Below are 24109 nucleotides of genomic sequence, written 5' to 3'. Positions count from 1 at the left end.
ATTTATTCCCATGTTAAATTCCCCTTGTCCGTAAAGTGACCCACGATTTATTGCCATGTTAAATCCCCTTGTCCGTAAAGTGCCCCACGATTTTTCTCCATGTTAATTTTCCCTTGTCCGTAAAGTGCCCCAAGGGGTCTTGTAATGCTAATTCCCATTGTCCGTAAAGTGCCCCCATTCACTACTAATGTGTATTCAGACATGTTAATTCATTGATACAGCTGATTTCAAGCTAAGGGGTATTCATGCATTTTAATTCCTTATTACAGTTCGTTTCAAGTTAATGGGTATTCAGACCTGTTAATTTCTTGATACAGCTCATTTCATGTTAATGGGTATTCAGACATGTTAATCCCTTGATACAGCTTATTTCACGTTAATTGGTATTCATACATTTTAATTCCTTGATACAGCTCATTACAGGTTAATGGGTATTCACACATTTTAATTCCTTGATACAGCTCATTTCAAGTTAATGTGTATTCAGACATGTTAATTCCTTGATACAGATCATTTGAAGTTAATATGTATTCAGGCATGTTAATTCCTTGATACAGATCATTTCACGTTAATGGGTATTCATACATTTTAATTCCTTGATACAGCTCATTGCAAGTTAATGGGTATTCAGACATGTTAATCCCTTGATACAGCTCATTTCACGTTAAAGGGTATTCATACATTTTAATTCCTTGATACAGCTCATTACAAGTTAATGGGTATTCAGGCATGTTAATTCCTTGATACAGATCATTTCAAGCTAATGGGTATTCATACATTTTAATTCCGTGATACAGATCATTTCAAGCTAATGGGTATTCATACATGTTAATTCCGTGATACAGATCATTTCAAGCTAATGGGTATTCATACATTTTAATTCCTTGATACAGCTCATTTCAAGTTAATGGGTATTCAGACATGTTAATCCCTTGATACAGCTCATTTCACGTTAATGGGTATTCATACATTTTAATTCCTTGATACAGCTCATTAAAAGTTAATGGGTATTCATACGTTTAAATTCCTTGATACAGCTCATTTCAAGTTGATGTGTATTTAGAAATGTTAATTCCTTGATACAGATCATTTGAAGTTAATGTGTATTCAGGCATGTTAATTTCTTGATACAGATCATTTCAAGCTAATGGGTATACATACATTTTAATTCCTTGATACAGCTCATTACAAGTTAATGGGTATTCAGACATGTTAATTCCTTGAGACAGATCATTTCAAGCTAATGGGTATTCAGACAATTTAATTCCTTGATACAGTTCATTTTAAATTAATGGGTATTCAGACATGTTAATTCCTTGAGACAGATCATTTCAAGGTAATGGGTATTCAGACAATTTAATTCCTTGATATAGTTCATTTCAAGTTAATGGGTATTCAGAGATGTTAATTCCTTGATGCTGCCAGGTATTCAATAATGTTAATGTGTTCTTGAAAACATGATTCAATGTTCATTGCAATAATGTAAATATTCAAGGAAAATATTATAGTACAACGTTCAGGTTGCAAAACATCAAATGGGATTGTATCAGATAAAAAAAAACACAATCATCGCCAGTATATATATATATATATATATATATATATATATATATATATATATATATATATATATATATATATATAGTGAAAATGCATTAAAAATTAAAGATGAAAGCATCCGATGGGACTGGTTCATATAAACAAGACATTATTAATGACATTTAATATACAGGTTTAAAAGACCCATACAAAATTAAGTATGTAAGCAACATATATTATAATTATTTACTTTTATCTTGAACTTGGCTATTTTCGTTATTGTTATTTTCGGATTGTATTGCCATGTCTAATTACAAGATAGGCTATACATGGCGGCCAGCATTACTGGTGAAGGAAGAATCCGGCGAGACGTCAGTAAGAACCACCGACTCACGGGAAGTTACTCTTAGCTTTATCACATACTTACATTGGCCGAATCTGAGACTTGAGCCCACGCAGTCTGACACGAGGTGGGAGTGGTCGTGAAGGCGAGCGCTTTAGAACATTCGGCTTTTCGACACAGGATTATTTCTTTTTTAGATTATTTAGTTTTATGTTTCCGGTTAATATTTACTCAGCTGATTTACATTTTCGAGTATGGCGATCATTTACATATGTGATTTACCTTTATGTTTTCGGGGATTATTTATTACAATGATTTACTGGTATGTTTACGGAGAGTATTAATTAGAATGCTTTATTTTAGTGTCGCTTGTACTGATTGACAAACCACACCTAGGACGGCAGACGAGATATGCAGGTCCGTGCCATGAAATTGGCCTTCTACCAGGTGAACAAGAACTGGTGTTTAACAAACATATTTAATATGTACATTTCAATCGTTAATTTTATTCTCAATAGCCGACTCTGAAGGTAAATTAATTATAAATGAGGTTAACAATTTTATTACATTATTAATGCTGGTTGAATACTGTTTCCGACTTTTTTGCAACTCAACTATACATGGTGTTTCAATTTGTACATGCTTGTAATCTAGATGTAGTTCTGTAGTGCTTAATAGTACATATTTATCTGATGCCTGATATTGTTCTTTTACATACTATCTCAATAAGTATTTCTAAATTAAATAGTAGGTATATACATCGATTTTGGTTAGAAATATTTTTCTGTCTTTTGCAGCCGAGCCCTAATACTGGCACTTTGTCAAGTTGACAATTCACTACATCTAGATCCACAGCAAATTAAAACGACACGATGGCCACATCAAGAGCACAAGATTCTGCTTGCAGGTTGGTCAGAGATGGGACTCTGGAACTAAAAACGGGTATGTGATAGATCAATATAAGTTAAAAACTTAAACACTGATAACATGATCCACCCAACTATTAGAAACGGAAAAGTGGGACTTAGAAGTAGTCTTTTTATTTCAATAGTTTAATGTTAAATTACATATATAAATCTGCATCAAGAACGTACCTTATTCCATTTCATACCAAACAATTTTTTCAATGTTATTATCACATATTCGGAACCGTTTGCCTAAAGTGTGTGCAGGTTCATATTGTTGATATTTCAACATGTGAACATATCACTTTATGTGATTCTGATTCATCCATATATGCCCATGAAATTATTGTGCAGTATTCTCTTTGCTGATTGGCTGCGATCGTGGGAAAATGTTTGTTTTTTTAAACCACGCCGTCTGGAATTTTTTGTTATTAATGAACATCCTGGCCGCCATTTTTTGATTTGATTAACGAAATGAATTGGAAAAATGGTCTTGTCTGTCTAAATATGGTAAATTTACCACCGTAGGAACTTGCTATGTTATGCATGCAGGGCCGATGAGAGGGGGAGGGGCAAACGGGGATATATCCTCAGGGCACGGGTCCGGAAAGGGGCCCGGGCCAAACAGCACATTTAATTTTATAAAAGATAAGTTTGTTTAAGCGATAACTAGGAGACTCGCAGGTGTTTCTTACCCTAGGACCCGTGATCGCTCTCTAAAGCCCTTCATGTATAACATATTATAACATGAAAAATGGATAAAACACCAAGACAACAACAACAACAAGAAGCAAAATCAAGGGTATTGCTCAGTTCATAGCACTTGTGTAAACTGCAGTTGGAGGCGGTCGGTGGACCCGAAGCTTGAAATCCACCCTATATACAAGTGTGGTTAAAATGTTAACTTACAGAAGTAAATAAACTCACCTCTGTTCACAGAAGAACGTAGATATGTGATGTGATGTGACGTGATGTGCGTGGTTTGGATTTTTAACGTAGCTTAAACAATTTTTCAGTCATATCGCTACGATGTCTGAACTGTGGCAGTTAATAGTGATGTCTAGCACTGGGGCATCATGCCACAGACATGTAGCATGATGTTCCACACAGTCAAATTATCCTGACACCAGGCCGACCAGTCCTAACACTAACCTCTTCATGCTGAGCGCCAAGGAGGCAGCTGTTAGTACCATTTTTGTAAGTCTTTGGTATGACTCGGCCGGGGATCGAACCCACGACCTCACGCATCCGAGGCGGACACTCTAACCACTAGGCCACCGGAGCGGTAACGTAGATATAAACCGGTCTCTAAACTGATAGAAATTTATCTAACCACTGCATATTTATGCGGAAGAAATAAAATTAGTTTACTTATATATTATGTAGTCTGCTGTTCCAAGTCAAATATCCAGTCACTAATACATTACAGTAAATATGGGAATTTCTGCATCCAGAAACCAACTATCAAATGAATATTGGAACAATTGTTTTTAGTTGTGAAAGTGACATATTCGGTTACGTAAACATTGACCGTTTACTGCATTTTAATAGGTACTGCATCAAACAATGTAAGATCACCGTTATTGGACATTCTGTGTTGAAAAATTATTTTGTCTATTAAAATATTGTTTATCCGGAAGGACTCTTCTTCTTTGACTTATAGATTGTATGAAAAGTTTTAAAAAATTTAAATGTTAATACTAGTTCAGCTTTGTTTGGGACTATTCTTACATCACGTGTTTAGGCTCGAATAAACAGTAACAAAGAAAGAGTAAAAACAACAAGCTTTAATAAAATACAATAATTTATTTCGTTGGAAAAATTCTGTAAAAATGAAAAAATATGAACTTACAGTTTTATAGAATCAAATCCAAAAATAATCCAAAAAGAAACTTAGCAGTCCTAATAACAAAATATTTCGTCTGATTTCACATTCGAATCCTGACGAAGAATCCAAGATGAAAAACGATGACGTATGCTGAAATCTGTGGTGTTGAAGTCTACAGTTCCTAGCAGAATCAAGAATTATCACTCCGGCTTCTGATAGCTGAATAAAGTTTTATAAAAAGCTGTCCTTGTTCCACAATATTACATAAGCACACATATTTTCCAGAAAAATAACAGAATTAATCCTCTTGAATCTAAGTAATTTGAAATAACTCCTAACAGCACAACATACAACTAACAGTTTAACAAACAGGTCTTCCAAGACGTAAACAAGGGGTCACGTGATCATCTTCCGGACGGTTATAGAAACTACGTACTTGTTAGAAATCACACCTACCTAGTGTAACCCTGACCAAAACCAATCATTTTACTTTAAGAAATAAAAAAAAATAAAAAATTGTTTACATCTTAAGGACGAAGTCTCATCACGACCTCGAAAACAACCAATCATTTTAAAATAAAGTACAACTTGTTTTTGTGGATGCTACACATTTTGAAACAAAGTCAGGGTTTATATCAACACCTGGTCTTTATCAACTAACAGTGAAGGCCAAACTATTTCCTGAAAAAAATATCATCTCTAGTGAATAAATTTAAATTACAAAATCATGTAATGAAAATAAAAAATTAAAACTGACAAACAAATATATATGCATTTAGAATAAAAAATTAGCTGTGTGAGGAAAAATAACTCTCCCAGCCACCCACCCAACAAACAATGTGATGTGATGTGATTTGGATTTTTAACGTAGCTTTAACAATTTTTCAGTCATATCGCTACGATGTCTGCAATGTGGCAGTTTATAGTGATGTCTAGCACTGGGGCATCATGCCGCAGACATGTAGCATGATGTCCCACCCAGTCACATTATCCTGACACCGGGCCGACCAGTCCTAACACTAACCTCTTAATGCTGAGCGCCAAGCGAGGCAGCTATTAGTACCGTTTTTGTAAATCTTTGGTATGACTCGGCCGGGGATCGAACCCACGACCTCCCGCATCCGAGGCGGACGCTCTAACCACTAGGCCACCGGAGCGGTCCCCCCTCCAACAAACAAGGAAATAGTTGTACACGTAAAATACAACAGAGATAAACCCATAACAATTTTGTCTTCACAGCTCGAATATTTAAAACTTCTAGAATTATTAATAACGTTATGTATAGCAAATAGCTTGATAATTACAAAAGTTCTAATATTTTATTTCTGAAATAAAAAATGGTGAAATAAAGAAAATTAACATCCGATTGACCCCCCCCCCCAAAAAAAAAAAAAAAAGACACGTGAAGAGTAAGGTTAACAACAACAATAATAAAATCGGCAAGAAAATCAACTGGAATAATCTATATTACCGTACTCATCACAACAACAACAACATTACAGAATTAATAGAATAATAGAATTAACGAGATGCATGTACATTACCATATTCACAACTATAGAGATAACAATTTGGTACTGCTGCTTGTAACGAATGTGTTGAATAATTTGATAATGATGACAATAACGACGTTGATGATAACGTTTATTATGTTCCTCTACCATTATTCTGATACCCACTCGTAAATCGAGAGTTCCATTCAGCTGTTGCTAATAAAGTTTACGATTCAACCGATGAATAAAAACTGCACGTTACACTTGATAAACCCATGACCTTGAACTTCCATTGCACTGAGTATACTCCTCATAGTACAGCAGTACTACAAATCTGGCAGTAAAATACTACTGAATAAATCACCCCTTTGATGAATGGAGCACATTCAATTTAGATCGCATTTGGGTTGTACCATGGCTTTATTGCAGAATGGCGAGATTTTTCAAAATTAGGTATATGAATAAGCCAAGAATTATTTCTTACGGCGATGGAACACAGCTCTGGCAATGTTAAGAGGTTGAACGCCGCATACGTCACTATATACTGACGACGTCACAATAAAGAGCACCTGAGACGAGAAGTAGACTGGTACTTTGTCACAATCGGACATCCAGTATCTGCATTTGTCAACTTTGACCATTCTTAAAACAAAATGGTCACGGACACTGTATCTAATGCAAACAAAATGGACGATGTATAGATGATTTCCGAATTTCTTTGTCCTGATATAAATCAGATATAATATATTGGAGAAAATGACAAGTCAAACTTTAAATCTAATATTGCACCAGTTTGTGTTTTTACGAGAAATCTCATTCGAGATGAAGAGAAAAAGATCGGTTTTGATATATTTATATTTACGTAACAGTAACTTTCTATTATTTTCTGCACCTGCCACCACCCCTACTGAATCTGTAAACAATGAACATAGGCGTTGATTTTTACGTGGGACACGTATAATGTTCAAAAGCACGTGGATACAAATAGATCACGGGTACATTTTGTTCCTGTTATACACTATGTTACCTTTATACAGTTCATTTACAACATGATAGTAAAGTGAAAACGCCATCATTGCCTTTGCTTGGTTCAACTGTGCCCTGTAGGCCTATATACCTGCACTCCTATATGGAAACAAATTCTAAAGAACAATAAAGTCCACAACACAAAATACTGAAAAAGGAAACAAAATTGTTTTTGTCGCTAGAGGCCAGATGCACAAAATTATTTTCCTTTCAGTTTCAAACATCAAGTGTAAACAGACACTGGGCTACCTTAATGATGAGCAGCTACAACCAAACTGTAGACAAGACTGGCAGATGAAATGTAGACAAGACTGGCACATGAAATGTAGACAAGACTGGCACATTAAATGTAGACAAGACTGACACATGAAATGTAGACAAGACTGCCACATGAAATGTAGACAATACTGGCACATGAAATGTAGACAAGACTGGCACATGAAATGTAAACAAGACTGGCACATAAAATGTAGACAAGACTGGCACATGAGATGTAGACATGACTGGCACATGAAATGTAGACAAGACTGGCACATGAAATGTAGACAGGACTGGCACATGAAATGTAGACAAGGCTGGCACATGAAATGTAGACAAGACTGGCACATGAAATGTAGACAAGACTGACACATGAAATGTACACAAGACTGACACATGAAATGTAGACAAGACTGGCACATGAAATGTAGACAAGACTGGCACAAGAAATGTAGACAAGACTGGCACAAGAAATGCAGACGAGACTGGCACATAAAATGTAGACAAGACTGGCACATGAAATGTAGACAAGACTGGCACATGAAATGTATACAAGACTGACACATGAAATGTAGACAAGACTGGCACATGAAATGTAGACAAGACTGGCACATGAAATGTAGACAAGACTGGCACATGAAATGTAGACAAGACTGGCACATGAGATGTAGACATGACTGGCACATAAAATGTAGACAAGACTGGCACATGACATGTACACAAGACTGGCACATGAAATGTAGACAAGACTTGCACAAGAAATGTAGACCCTAGTGATGGTACAGTTGTATTGCCTGGGAAGGTGGAGAAAACATTACAGTAAATCAGCACTCTCTTCAAGCCTAGCAATGTCACATTGACATGGAAAGTCAATGGAATCTTAAGTTTTCAAAATATAGTCTTATAACAAAGTTTCCCACCAAAAATGTTTAAACATAGCCAAAAGATTATGAACATGGGTTACTGTTACCTACATAGGGTAACGGAGAGAAATATTTCTTTGTGTCAATGCATATGCAGTTTTGCAAAGTGACTACATGCACAAGTCACACACACACACACACACACACACATATATATATATATATATATATATATATATATATATATATATATATATATATCAGAGCATTGATATCATGATACTTGCACTCTGGTAAAATTGTAGGGATTTCTTTTCAGAAGACAAACTTATCTCCACCGTCTCTACCATGATATAATTCTGTTACATTTGTACTTATACAGGGAAAGGAAAAATCTAGCACAGTAAAGGGGATGGTATTAGCTTTGTGACATACAAATCCCTGATTTTACAGGTGATGGGGGCACAGTTTGTGCCAGGATGTAAAGTATGTGAAATAACATAAAATTAAATGAAGTAATCTGCCTATACATATCAACATGAGTACCTTGCTGGCATTAAGTAGTTGTTTCTCAATGGAACTAACAGTTTTTTTTTTTAAACAAACTGTTACTTAATGTTCACAATGAACTTGGGCTCCATTACAAAATAAAATTATAATGTCTTTGCAGATATCAATTAGAATCAAATGGAACAGTGTTTGGTTTAACAAAAACTGTTACTAAATGTGTACAAAAGACTTGGGTTAAATTAAAAATTGCAATTACAATGCCCTTGCAGTTGTCAAATTGTTACTAAATGTGCACAACAGACCTGGGTTCCATTACAAATTACAATTACGATGTCCTTGCAGATGTCAGTTAGAATTCAACTGGCCACTCTGGTGGCCTAAGTGGTTATAATGTCTGCCTCAGATACGGGACATAGTGGGTTCGAACCATGGCTGAGACATACCAAAGACTGATAAAAATTGTACTAGCAGCTGTCTCGCTTGGCACTCAACATTAGAAGGTTTGTGTTAGGACTGGTTGTCCAGATGTCAGGATAAAGTGACTGGGTGGGACATCATGCTACATGTCTGCGGCATGATGCCCCAGTGCTAGACATCACTATAAACTGCCACAATGCAGACATCGTAGCAATATGACTGAAAAAAAGTGTTGCTACATCAAAAATCCAAAGCATACACAAAAATAATTTCAAGTACTCAGAGTTATGACTGTTCAATTACAATTAAATTATACAGGTGATTTTCAATTATAATCACAATTTCATATACAGTGTAATTGTAATTAATTATTGAATTACAACATTGATGTTGTAATTGACCCCAAGTCTGAACCCACAGTAGACTAGGTAAAATCATTTATGTATAGTTTTCTTATCTAAAACTTAGCTTACATATATATATATATATATATATATATATATATATATATATATATATATATATATTGTTAGCCTAACACCTGGTAATTAAGACAAATATGTATTTTGTTTCTTCAATTTTTATAATTTGTTTGGAATTCAAACCACAATTATCTTTGATTTTCATTTACAATTACATTGTAATTGTAACTAATTACTCAGTTACACCAATTACTTTGTAATTGAACCCAAGTCTGGTGTACAAATTGTAATGACATGACAACCTATACAGGTCATTTATGTATTATTAAAAAAAACAGAAACATGCTTACTACATTTTATTTATTTCTCATAAGTAATTGTAGATTATCCATGACAGTAAGTTGAAAAAATAGAGTCTAACTTAAAATGTTAAATTAGTATGCAAAATTAAAACATGAGAACTAAGTCACCTGAACATAAATAGATCTTAGGACCTACTCAATATATCTAAATATCTTCTCTGGCCTGGTTTGACTAAATATTTTTCTTTCCCTATTTTTTTTATATCTCACTTAAAATTAAACGAAAACAAGATTTTGGTCAAAACACCATCCACGAACGGGAAGGGTTTAATAGGGCCAAACAAACGTAAGGTTGCTATTATTACTCAACGTCAAAAATGTATACAGATCTATAAAATGACCGGATACATGTATATAAATTAAAACCATACATATTGGTGGCATGCACTCATTCATTTTGTAACTAATCCGGAAAAATGTGGCACGCTATATAAAATAGGTTGTAAACCCCTGCCACATATGGTAAAAAGCCTTTATCGACATATAAAGTACTTTTTATTCTATAATTAGGTAATACATGTTAAAAGATAAAGTAAGATTAAAGTTCTTTATTAAATCAAATCGACTTCAAAAGCACTAACTGCTAATCAGATTTGTATTGATAGGACTGCTGTAGTAATTAGCGAAATTATTTGTTCATATTATGGAGAAAAAAGACATCATCATCAGAAAGCACGTACACAATTCCTCAATGTCAGTGTATCAATATTGGCAAACAGTTATTTCCCTTTGGTAGGCATAATAAGTATGTGTACTTATAACAAGCATGATACATATTTACTGGAATGGAATGATGGTGATGATAAATGATAGTATGTTCAGTGAACTTCTTTGATTGGAATGGGGGAAGTTGGTAAAAACTTTTTATTCACTAGTCCAAGAATAAGAAGGAAAAAAAATGAATAAGAAGAAAGCATGTATGAAAGTTGCCTGTTCCTATGTTTTCATTTTAGGTGGCAATGGAATTCTATCTAGAACATTTTACCTGGAACTGCAAGTTAGTTTTAAAACAATATGGACTGAAGATTGGGGAGGGGAGACATATAGTCACATACAGTAAATTAAATGAGAGACACAGACTCTTAAATTTCCATCATTGATATGTGGATTTACTGCCATTTTTCAAAATATTATATGCTATACATTGGCCTTTATAACTGGTAGAGAAAGAATCCAGAAAAACTCTGATAAGATCAATCAACCAACAGGAAGCTAATGGCATTCTTTCTCACATACCCACAATAGTTTAGCCTGAGATTGAATCCAGATGGAGAGAGAGATGTGATGGCAGGGATCTGGAGCACTGGAGAGTGCTATGGATCACTTAGCCACCTGGGGCCATCCCTCTGTGTGACATCATAGGTTTGAATACTTGTTCTATGAAAAGGGTGGTTTGAAATTAGGATACAAAATGGTTATGAATATGGTGTTTTAAACCTATATTCTGTACCGTTCACATGCAGTGCCGATGGCAATTCATCATACTGTTAATAAAATAAATAATTTGAAATATTCTTCACTTAAGAACAGTCAAACGTTAACGAGCTTCATTAAATTTATATCTTTCTTTACAACACACATAATGAATTCAAGGTATAACGAAGACACTCATTTAAAGTGTTACAGACACATACTTTGCTATCATAGATGATCATTCTGTACAAGAAAATCAACAAGATGCAAAAAAGAGACTTTCTTAAATAAATATTCCTATGACTGGGTTGAACCTACATTTGAAAACCAAAATATATTAAAAGGGTAAGTTGGAGTTGCAATACTTAATGATGGTGTTGACTGCATGTACAAGCCATGTAAAGTGATCATAGCATGCATGTACCTAATGACAGAAGCGTTGTTTTACCGAGTGTAGTTTCGCATGACTGGATTGATTACAAAACATGATGATGTCAAATTACTCAGTGGTCATATGGTGGACTTTTCTTAGTATGTCCACTCATAAACATTAAATAAAGGCTAACGTAAGAGGTATGAAAAAAGCCGATAAGTTTACTTTCCTAAAATGGTACTGGACATGAATGCACTGAACACATGTAACTGGAAAACATGGATGTATGTGAATTTAATTCATAGTACAGTTCAGGTGGGTGGGGGTAATTAGTGATAAAATGCTGCCTATTGGTCGGTCATGATTAAAACTTGAACATATACGTGTGAAATTCAATAAATATGAAAATATTATAAATGCTTTCATTTCGTCAGGACTGAATAGCTTCTCTGGTTAAAACCTAACTAATTCACAGCATAATATTGGTAAACGTTGTAAAAATGCACCATTTAGCCGCGTCTTGGGCTCGTGTAATTACCAGGTATAAAAAAATAGCTCCTGGTTTTAGATTTTGCCATCGTTGCACTCATCCTAGTCACTAATTTGATAATGGCAAATACCTCCAAAGTTTACAAAAAACAACCCTCTCTACGCTGCTAGCAAATTCGAAGTAGACGATAAAAATGAAACAACGTTCACGCTCCTGTTCACTTTATGCTCTTGGTGGAATGTGAGCAATCGATGCATGAAATTAATGCGGAGTTTTCATAATTTATAATTTGAAGGATAAAAATGGGCAAGCTAAATTTAATTTTAATTGAGACGGTTATCACGAAACCTGCACTCGAATCGTACCAAATATTACACCAAATACCTTATTGTGCTCTTCCTTAAATATACAAGTTTCAGAATATGGAAACAGAATACAAACCAGTCTGCGTCGGTAGCCATATATACTGTCTGGGAACCAGGCTAAACCTCCAAAATAGTCGGGTTATTGGTTATATATCTGATAGTACATATGGACCAGAGGTTCCAAAGCAGCTAGTAATGTATTAATGCGCCAAGCGCGTGTGCCTGTTAGGAAAGCGTATCCGAATTTTGTAGCAGACGACAGACAGAATTGGAGAGCAGAAGTTTACTTGCAAGCAGGACTGTTCATTGGATTAGTAAGGGTAGTACATACATGTATTGTTGAACTTCATTGAAAAATATTGTAGGATAACATTGTCGATCTTTTTGACGTTTATTTTTTTTAAATATTGTTTTAAGTACTACGGTATTATTTTTTATAATAGAGCTGCTTGTTTCCATCATAAAAATGAAAAGTATGGGCAACACTCACTCCCATTGTACTAATCTTTAGAAAGCATGTGAGTGTTTTCAGTAACTGTTATTTTTTACTGGCAGAAACGAGTGTGTGTACTGAACGCTGATTGTTTGTATCTCCAAAGTGATGTTTTTTCTTCGTCTAAATAAATATTCATGATAAATACTTTCTATTTTCAAAGAAAAGGTTTGCGTAAATTTTCTTTCCTCAGTTTTACGTAGAATTATTTTATCATTAGCAGGGATTCTATCTTCTATATCATTTTTCACTGGTTTTTAAAAGTAAGACGGTAAATTTAAATTTTATATTTTTTTTATTATAAAAAGAGCCAACAATACAAAATTTAAATTTACCATCATACTTTGTGTTTATCGTAACCACTACCGATTTTTAAAAACGAAGAGCTCAAAGATGTACAAAATGAACAAGACTTAGCCATTTCCTTCATCAATGTTTAGTCAATCCTTTCATCAGTTTATAATTTATAACCTGAGTAGCGCCAGGAGGAACTTAATATTATTTGAGTAACGAAAACATGTGTTGTCTGCGTCAAATATTTCTTTACTCGAGTTTTAAAAGTCAAAAACAAACTGAACCAATGAAAAGGAGAAGGAAATGTCACTCGAAAATGTACGGAATAATTGAGATCATTAAAGACGGTGTTGCTTGAAAATATAGTCCTGCCCGTGCAAATATGGCGACAGTGCTAGTAAAGAAACTCCTGTTTGATTCAAAACGCCAACAAGGTGACAGTTTTTGAAACTCCATGGCAAAATTAGGTTAGACATTATAAACTGATGAATGAAATATCTAACTTGTGTGCAATTTTTATATCCTTGATTTTGTATGTTTTCTTAAATAGCTATGGGGTTACACACAAACGGGAAAGCATGCGAATACTAGGACAACAATCAACAGCTTGAATTCTGTTTATGTTAAACATCTATCTCCATGTCTTCCCGTTTGGAATGAAAACCTGAAATTTGAGCATAATTTGGGTAGATCATTGATCCTACTGATAAGGACTGCCCTCTACTAATAAGGACTGCCTTAGGGTCAAATATCAGTCGTGTATGTACATTTGTCTTTTTATTTCCAACAAATATGTCAGTTGTATGTGATTATAAGGTGGGGAACTTGCTAATTTCAAAGCAATGACCCAAGGGCCGAATCTACTGAGATATAGGTTATTTCCAAGATTTGATGCACGGACAAAAACGTCTATTACCCTATGGGTGGTCCTAGTGGTCTAAAAAATGATTAATGTATATGTTTATGTTTTCCTTCATGCCCATCAATTGTGTACATGGTTAAAGGATGATAATATCAAGATTTTTACTGTATTGATACATGGGCCACGTCCCTGGTGGTAGGGATGGACACTGAGATTAAACCTAAAAGGCATGGAATCTTAACAGTTTTTAATGTGAGAAAAATGAGCTACATTACGGGGAATAGGGATGGACGCTGAGTCGAAAGTTGGAAACATGTATTAACTTGTATCTTTTGTATTAGTCAAGTTCATATACGTCTATAAGGCGTTGTTAATTTTTCCAATCTGTAACTCGGGTAATTTTCAGGTCATCGTCATTACATGTAGCTAAACGTTCCTAATTCGTTTTAAATACTTCGTGTGACATGAATTAGCTACTTTGTGGAACGAACTGTAATATTAATAATAATACAAACAATACGACTATTACGATAATGGTGGTGTGGTGGCTAAATTTATGGCGGTAAAGTATTATTTTAGGTGAGAAATCGGTGTATAGATGTGTACACGTTTATTTTGCATTGTTTACTAAAAGTATATATGTCTGTATTTTGTTTATTCCGTTACTGATTTATGTTACATTTTTAGCAGCAGAGAGGGTGAACAGACCATAGAATTCCGACAAAACAAATAAAACAAACAAATAAATCATCTCGTAGAAAGGTCCAGATTTTACAAATGAACTTTCCTTGAGATGTTTATTTTTGCAATGACCGATTGTGCTAATAAAACCTCAGTTTGAAATAGTAGCTGAAAAAATAAAGTACTCTACGTGTTTATTTATTTCTTGTTTATTTTTTTGACGACCAATGTTGGTAGGTACCCTCTCTGCTGCTCCCCCTGTTACCCAAATATTTTATCAATACCCACACGATATCTTGTTCTTGGATCATGTAAATTTATTGTTATAAATCCATGCGGGGTAGCTTGCGCTCGTGAGAAGAAATTTTTGAATTTAATTATATCCATGTCACCACCACACCAGGTTTGATGAATATTTCGCAACGTGTGTGTGTCTACGCCATTAAACACAACTAAAATGTTGCAGTTGTCTCTGATCACCTTCGGAATTTGTGTATATCGTTGAGTAACATAGATCACGTCTGTATTTTTATGTCTCCCTCGGGAAAATATTCTGGCTGGATTTGATTGTTTATCTAGCATCACATCGTCGTATACAACTAAATTATTAATAAATCCGTCTATGGAATCCACGGATGGTGCTTCATCAATATCTGTTATAAACTCTATAACATCATTATCTTCATCCAGTAATCGCGCGTTTTCATTGAAATCTTTAAGTACATCATAACATCGCTGATCATCAACGGATGGTGCTACTAAATACAACTTATCCCATTTCAACCATCTCATTATCAGATTAAGTAATAATTGCGTCTTACCCGATCCGGATGGTCCTATGATAATCATTCTGATGGAGTTCGGTAGCGCAGGATGATGCTTAACTGGCTCTCGCTGCCGAGTTGCTGAGAAATCAATTATATCCATATATATTATAACATGAATGTATATTGTTTACGCTGTAAAGTTAAAACTCCAACTACTGATTTAGCTACAGTTATAACAAAAAACAAAAAAATAGCGTACGGTGGAAAATGTTCTATATGCGGTAGAAAGAAATTTTCTTTTTTACCTAATAAGCGCGGTGGTGATATTGCTAATTTGATGTCAAAGTTTCCAGGTGCTCCATGGGCTAAATACAGCGGAGAAAAACATCTACCAGGATATAATTATTGCGGTCCTGGTACCAGACTCGATATCAGGCTCGATAATCAAGATCAACCAAAACCAGGCGAGGAACCAATAAATGCTATTGATCGAGCTTGTCATGCTCATGATGTAGCTTATAAAAGTAAAAATCTACAAGATAGGCATATTGCAGATGTAAAATTAATTCATTCATTAAATTCTATAAAAAATAAAAATATTAGAGAATCATTAGCTAATTGGTTAGTAAGATCCTCGATGAAAGGTAAATTAGCGATTGGGGCTGGTAATTAATAATGGAATCAATTTATTATTCACCGAGAGGATACTGGAGAGGCAAAGCAGCAATTGGTAAACTTGCTGATGCAGCATCGGTTAAACATTCTACTGCTAAAACGTGGTTATCTAAACAAGCAATATGGCAAATTTATCTACCACGTCCTAAACAAATTCAGTACTCGTATTTCGATGTCAGTGTTCCTAATGAAGTTCATCAAGCTGATATTCTGTTTTTACCGCATGATACTGTGCGTGGAAAAACGTACAAATACGCGCTAACCGTAGTTGATGTTGCAAGTAGATATAAAGAAGCAGAGCCGCTATCGGCGAAAACATCATCTGAAGTAGCCGATGCGTTTGAACGAATTTATCAACGAGGACTTGGACCACAAGGTGGTCTACGATGGCCGCAGCTACTACAGGTTGATCCTGGCAAGGAATTTCTTGGTCCAGTATCATCGTTGATGAAACAACATAATACCAAAATACGACGAGGTCATACTGCAATTCACCGTGATCAAGCAATTGTTGAGCGATTTAATCGAACACTTGCTGAGCGGTTATTTGGATATCAATACGCGAGGGAATTTATTCAGGATAAAAGATCTCGAGAATGGGTTGCAAGATTACCAAACGTGATAGCTGCATTAAATAATGAAATCACACGAACAACCAACATGAAACCCATTAGCGCGGTCACAAAAAAAAATATACCAACACAACGGAAAGATGCTGGAAAACAAAAAATATTAGGTGATGTTACAGTCAGATATTTATATGAGCCTGGTGAACTTGAAGGTGGTAGCGCGAGAGCAACTGATCCTATTTGGAGTGTTACCACACACAAAATATCTACCGTGACAAGATCCACTGGAAGAAATGTAGGCGTTTCCAGACCTGCAATCTACAGATTAGATTCTGCTGCTCCTCAACGTGGATTTACGCGTGAACAACTACAAATAATTCCCGCGGATACACAACTACCGCCGCGATCACTCCGGTGATTTCGATCACTTAACTAGCACTAGTGCCAGCACCCAAGGCGCTAGCGCCTCTACGTCGATTACACTCAAGACAGGTTAACATGGTATTTTCTCGTGTATGACCGCGACTATTATCTTTTCTATCTACGGTGAATTGTCTTGAATCATTACTCGAATACCGCCATAACATTATACAATTACAACTTGCGCAATGATTGTTCTGCTGCTGTTTTAACTTAATAATAAATTCAACATCAAGATCAAAGTCACGTTTATTTTTTTTATCAGATTGTTTGTATCCGATTAATTTTTTTCTTATTATATCATCATCGATGATGTTAAATTTATCAACGATTTCAGGAATTATAATTCTACGTAATTGAGATATATTTCTGACCCTCGATACCGCCAAATAAACTAAATTTGACCACTCGATGCGATCGTCTACAATCCAGACTCGTGTATCAGAAATAGTTAATCCCTGTGACTAGTGGATTGTCATGGCGTATCCCAACACCCATGGAGATTTGTCAGCGCGTAATGCATCTTCGACTACACTGATATCAACGGCGATAATATCATTTAATACGAGAATCTGTTTCCTTGACTCTGTCAAGGGTCCTGGAATATCAACATTAATATTCTGTTTTCGTGTATCTGATGGTCTATAACACAACGGAACGGGTAGTTCTGAATATTGTTCTTTATGTAGTTGAAATAACTGCTGCTGTAAAGCGTCTCTGATTATTTTTCTACTTGCTACGATCAAATCGTTGGGTCTCCATGAGTTCAAAAAATCACTCATTGATGTCTCTGAGATCACTCCACGTAATATTTCACACTGAATTTTGTTTGATTGTAATCTGATTAATTTTTTAAACTCCTTCAAATTTGCATCAAGAGCTCTATGATCATCATCTATTTCTTCGTAATAATCAACGAAATTTTTTAACCAATCATGTGGAGATGGTCCAACAAAGGGCGGCGGTTGACCATGATCGCCACACATTATTATGGCGGTATTTTTCGTCAACAACCAATCAAGAAACATTTTTAATGTATCCAATGAGACCGTGCATATCTCATCCCAAATAATTATTTTAGGTATATATTTTTCTCCCATCCGTTCAGGAGTCCATGTATCCCCGCGCCATCGGAAGAAACTATGATACGTGCACGATTGTACTTGCCGCTGTTTCATCTCACGTGCAAGTCTATGTGTGGGTGTCAGCACGATTATATCTGAATTTCTAAAAACATTAATCGTTCGAGTTGTTTTGCCACATCCACCAGGTCCATTGAGATATACTGTCTTATATCTGGTTATTGGATCACTCAACGATGGTGCCTTCGACATTTCTGATATTTTATTACCCTCACGATAAAAATCTCTCACTGGAACATCTGCTGATTCTGTGTAATTGTGTAATAGTTCCTTTTTTATTCTCCACGAACCTCATCGTTCATCATTACTTGTAAATTTCATAACAGATTCTAAATATTTACTTGAAATATAAAACGAGTCCGTTGCGACTCTGACTGCGGTCTCAGGAAATCTATTAATCATCGATAATAAATTTATGGAAACATAAGCCAACATGGAAGATCTTAGATGAGTATATTGCGGGGATACGTCATTTATGTAACTAACGATCGTACCTAATTTTGTTCCGTGGGATAAATAAACACTCTCTCGATTTACAAATGTATTTTTCGCCGTTGTATCAGCGATTATAAAATCGTACTCGGCATCATCTAAAATTAATCGTGCGTGATGTCTTTTATAATCATATGCACCACCTTGAGTAAATTTACCTATAATTTTTCTACCGAGATCTTTTGCGGTTTTGAGTTTATTGGGAATATCATCCTTAAACTCGCTAATAACTTCAGAATCTGACAGGGGCAACCAAACTTTGGTCTGTGCATGATATGATATAATTGCCTCACTGACCACCAACGATGTCAGTATCGCACAATCTAGCATATATCGCAACAAAACTATAGGTGCCCAACGTTTTTCACAAAAATGTCTGCCAAACCAAACATAACAAATCTTGTGAAGATTTTCGTTAAACTCGAACGACTCAATACAGGCGAATCCAGTCAGATCAAAATCAGGTAATGGTCCATTAATTGCCACTCGCGTCATCTCGTTTGTAGGGTGACCAAATCTTTCAAAGTACGTAGAACAATCTCCGTGTCCCAGAAAACTTCCTGGATAACATGCAACCATATCAACCGAAATAACATCATTGTAATTGTATTTGGTATTCCATAATCCGCCATGTCCATATTCGACGCAACTTGCGCTTACGTCCTCGAGTAAATCAAATCGTGTTGGTTTCCATGAATTTCGTTCCCTGGCGAAATGAGCCGCAACAGATGGAACGGTAAAACAATTAGTTAGTAATTTGTCAGTATTTTCCGCGTGCTTGCACTGTAAAAACGTCGCAAGATTTTTCATCTCGTCATGGAGGGATTCTGTGCGATATATTTCACCGTTCGGTTTGACAAACTGATCAAATTCACCCTCCTCATTACTTTTGAATAACCATACCGATACAGGATCGGTTTTACTTATTTCGTTGATAAAATCAAACATACTCATATCTGTGGGGTAAAATCTAACAGTTCGATCACGTGGAAATATTGTTACTGCGTTAGTCCATGCGTGCGCGTTATGATCGATAATATTTATTGGAGCTCCTTTCGATTTATATTTCGACTGGTACAGTACTTCTCCCGTTATTGTCGCTACGGTTATTGGAAATTTTAATATTTTTCCTAACTCAGCAACATCTTTTATTGTAGCACCGGTATCCTTAACTGAATCAGCCCACGAGTTTATTTTTTCACGCCTTAAATCAGTTAATCCATTTCCACGCATCGCGTTTGTAAAGTGTTCTATTACTCGTTCGGCCACACAATTTAACCTTGAAAATTTCATCGGCGCTAGTTTATCAACGTTGGGTTTTTTATTTATCTCATAAATTCCATAAATAACTGCTGTTACAGGATACGCTCGCTCATAATACGGTTTATCAATACCAGTCAATAGACCCGGTCTGGAATTTTTACTTAATATGATAGTTTTATTATTACCAAGGACAGGATCATATTTGTCACGGATAATCCAACTATCTGTTTCTGTTAATACAATAAATTTTACTCTGAAGAAATATTTTTGATTGCCCTCGTATTCAGCGATGTAGTTAATGATAGTTGCCGCTCGTTTGTCATTCATTGTGGCGTCCGTGACAGTGTTGCGTATAATCTTGAACGTTGACCATGTATGAGATGCACCATCCGTGTAAAATTCTTTCTTAGCGTCGTGAATTTTCGAGATCAAACTTTTATTTTTCGGATCAACCAGATCTCGTACTGGCAAGTCAGAAGATAATCTGTCAAGGTTGAATTTATACTTAACAGGCCTAGTTTGGGATAATCTCTCAAACTCGTTCATATAATTAAAACAAATATTTAAATAAAGAAAATTATATATATATATATACAATGTCCCAATGTAGATGGTTGATGATCGGCTCAGTAAATCGATGCAACAAATCCTGTAGAAAGGAATTTTGTTGGATGCACTCACAAAACATACGACGAGGAAGTCTAGGACCAATACCATGTCTACGGTGTGGTATTGGAGTGCGAGGAAAGACAGAATTATGTGGAAAGTGTGGCGGGAAACGGTTCAGAGAGCTTAAAAGATATTATGACAAAAAAAATAATAGCGGTGAAAACGCTATAAAATCCGTGGAGGATTATATATCAAGATTTCAGACAAACAATGATTTAAACATATAATATTATTATAATGGAGCAAAATATATTTGTCCCACATACTGTCATAACAAACTATGAATCAAATATTAATGGTATCATCAGACACTGCAAGTTGAAGAGACCAGTTGGTTATGTTTCTAATACTGGCTATCTTAGATTTGTAGTTGGAAAGAAAAATTATCATTGTCATCGTTTCACATACGAGTGTCACAGGGGTTTGATCAAAGACGGTCTTGTTATTGATCATATTGACGGGGACACTCAAAATAACTCCCTACACAACCTTCGTGTTGTCACTCGAAGCGTGAACTCTGCATGTGGTAATACAGGAAGATGTAAGACAATCGGAAAGAGGGCGGTAATTTCTACAAACATAGAAACCGGTAAAGAAATTATGTTTCAGTCTATGAACGCGGCTGCGACATATTTTGATATTGACTCGCGTGTGGTAAAATACGTCGCAGATAATATAACCAGATCTACTTTCTCGAAAAAATATAAACAGAAAATTACATTTCAGTATCAATAACTATCATCACCACATTATTAACTATCATCACCACATTATTAACTATCATCACCACATTGAATTAATTTTTTAATTTATGTCACAGTAGGTCCTCCATACACTACTGAATTTTTGATTACATAAGGGGAGATTACTTTGTAATATATAGTTTTCTTCGTAGATGGTTGGTTTTTTATGATCGTAATTAGTCAGTTTAACTAATTACATCGTAACTAATTACATCGTAACTAATTACTCGTAGAAGTATTATTTATGTTTTTTAAATATTTTCCCATCATACAACACATGATAATATTATTGATCCGTAGGAAGCTGTGTGTGAAACAGAAACCGTTGCTCATTGTAATCGACCTGCAGTTGTGCATTAATGCCACTGTTATTATTGATTTTCGGTCTGCTTAGGAAACCAGCTACAAATACAGAAACTATTATTCAGAAGCTGTTATTATTGATTCTCAGTCTACTTAGGAACCCGCTACAAATACAGAAACTATTATTCAGAAACTGTTATAAATACAGAAACTGTTATTATCCAGAAACCGCTACAAATACAGAAACTGTTAAATACAGAAACCGTTATTATTCAGAAACCGCTGTTTACTGTAAATATTGGTTCCTTAGCTATATAGCTAGCTATATATTAACTTCCGAAACATATGTTCGTAACAATGTTTGATAGCTCGATCAGTATGGTATTGGACTGTGGCGCTCGCGGTCCAGGATCAAACCCCCATGGCTGACAATTTGTCGGTGGTGCGCATAATTGCGATTTTTATAATAGTGGGGGGAACCGCAAGAACCCCTCCGCTCAGCAAATTCACCCACAATATTGACTTGTGGTTGATACATATTTTCGTATCACCCACTGGATTAATTATTGTGGGTGTGATTTTGCTGAGCGTATATGTTTGTACTGTCCTTAGTTAAGTTATATGTTTGTACTTCATTCATAATCTGAGCTCGCTAATACACTCGATAGGGGCTCTTCATTCATTGTATATAACCATTTCATTGTATATCATTCATTTCATTGTATATATCCATTTCCTTAGTTAAGTTATATGTTTGTGCCGTCCAAGCATAATCTGAGCTCGCTAATACACTCGATAGGGGCTCTTCATTCATTGTATATCATTCATTTCATTGTATATATCCATTTCCTTAGTTAAGTTATATGTTTGTACTTCATTCATAATCTGAGCTCGCTAATACACTCGATAGGGGCTCTTCATTCATAATCTGAGCTCGCTAATACACTCGATAGGAGCTCTTCATTCATTGTATATGTTGTGCTGTCCCTGAAACATCCCGACGAACTCGCTAATACACTCGATAGGTGTTCTAGGGATATTTTTTTTATTTTAAAGATTTATATATTATATAATGAACCATGAAAATATCAATGATGTAATTGTCGCTATTAAAAAATTGAAAAAAGATGGAATTAATATATCTGATGAACTTAATCCTGAAAAAATAGTTTCTGACTTTGAGATTTTACAAGAACGTAAAACCATGGGGACACACACACACTATCATCTGAATACAGGCTCATGAAACGGATTCAATCGGCAATGTTTCAGTCGCTAGCTACCGTAGAAGATGATCATGTGAAGGAGTTCGTTCCTCTTTCTACCGCCGTAGAAAGAATTAAGTCGTTATTATCCCACGAGTATGAGGCAAAGAAAACGATTAGTACTCGCATAAGACTATTAAGAAAAATTATGTCAGAGAGTAACCCCGTTACTGGTGAAACGATCCAAGGTAACTTCGTTACTGGTGAAACGATCCAAGGTAACTTCGTTACTGGTGAAACGATCCAAGGTAACTTCGTTACTGGTGATAATGAAAATGAAAGTTTTGGTAACTGGGGTCCAAGTCAACGCTGACCACGTGTATTGGTAGTCAAAATCAAGAAAGTTCTAACCTTGTCAAATTTGTTCCTAATAAATGTTATTTATTAATAATATTATTTTTACTGAATTAATTTATTTTTTTTTACTAAAATCAAGAAAAATGCACAAATTACTTGATTCTGACTGGGTAGTTGGTAGTCAAAATCAAAGAAAAATGCACGAACTACTTGATTTCTGACGGGGTAGTTGGTAGTCAAAATCAGGAAAATTGAGCAATTTCGTTGTATTTTAGTAAAAAAAAAGTAAAAATCTCAGTAAAAATAATATTATTAATAAATAAAATTAATTTATAATAAATAAAATTTATTAGGAACAATTTGACAAGGTTAGAACTTTCTTGATTTTGACGGGGTAGTTGGTAGTCAAAATCAAGTAGTTCGTGCATTTTTATGTTTCTGAGGGGGTAGTTGGTAGTCAAAATCAAGTAGTTCGTGCATTTTTATGTTTCTGAGGGGGTAGTTGGTAGTCAAAATCAAGTAGTTCGTGCATTTTTATGTTTCTGAGGGGGTAGTTGGTAGTCAAAA

General features: G+C 35.2%; 1 protein-coding gene across 1 annotated transcript in view; it reads left to right on the top strand.

The window, feature by feature from the left end:
* Positions 1-2181: 2181 nt before the first annotated feature.
* Positions 2182-24109, top strand: part of LOC149787118 (uncharacterized) — a 143402-nt gene continuing 121474 nt past the window's right edge. Inside the window, exons 1-2 of the mRNA XM_089977632.1 lie at positions 2182-2329; positions 2680-2824. Coding sequence (XP_089833758.1) covers positions 2755-2824 — 70 coding nt within the window. The 5' untranslated portion in view covers positions 2182-2329; positions 2680-2754. The remainder of the gene's footprint in view (positions 2330-2679; positions 2825-24109) is intronic.

This window comes from Sinohyriopsis cumingii, chromosome 12, assembly GCF_028554795.1.
Source record: "Sinohyriopsis cumingii isolate HCF-2022 chromosome 12, ASM2855479v2, whole genome shotgun sequence".
Lineage (NCBI taxonomy): Eukaryota > Metazoa > Mollusca > Bivalvia > Unionida > Unionidae > Sinohyriopsis > Sinohyriopsis cumingii.
This window is presented reverse-complemented; position numbering and strand designations above follow the sequence as displayed.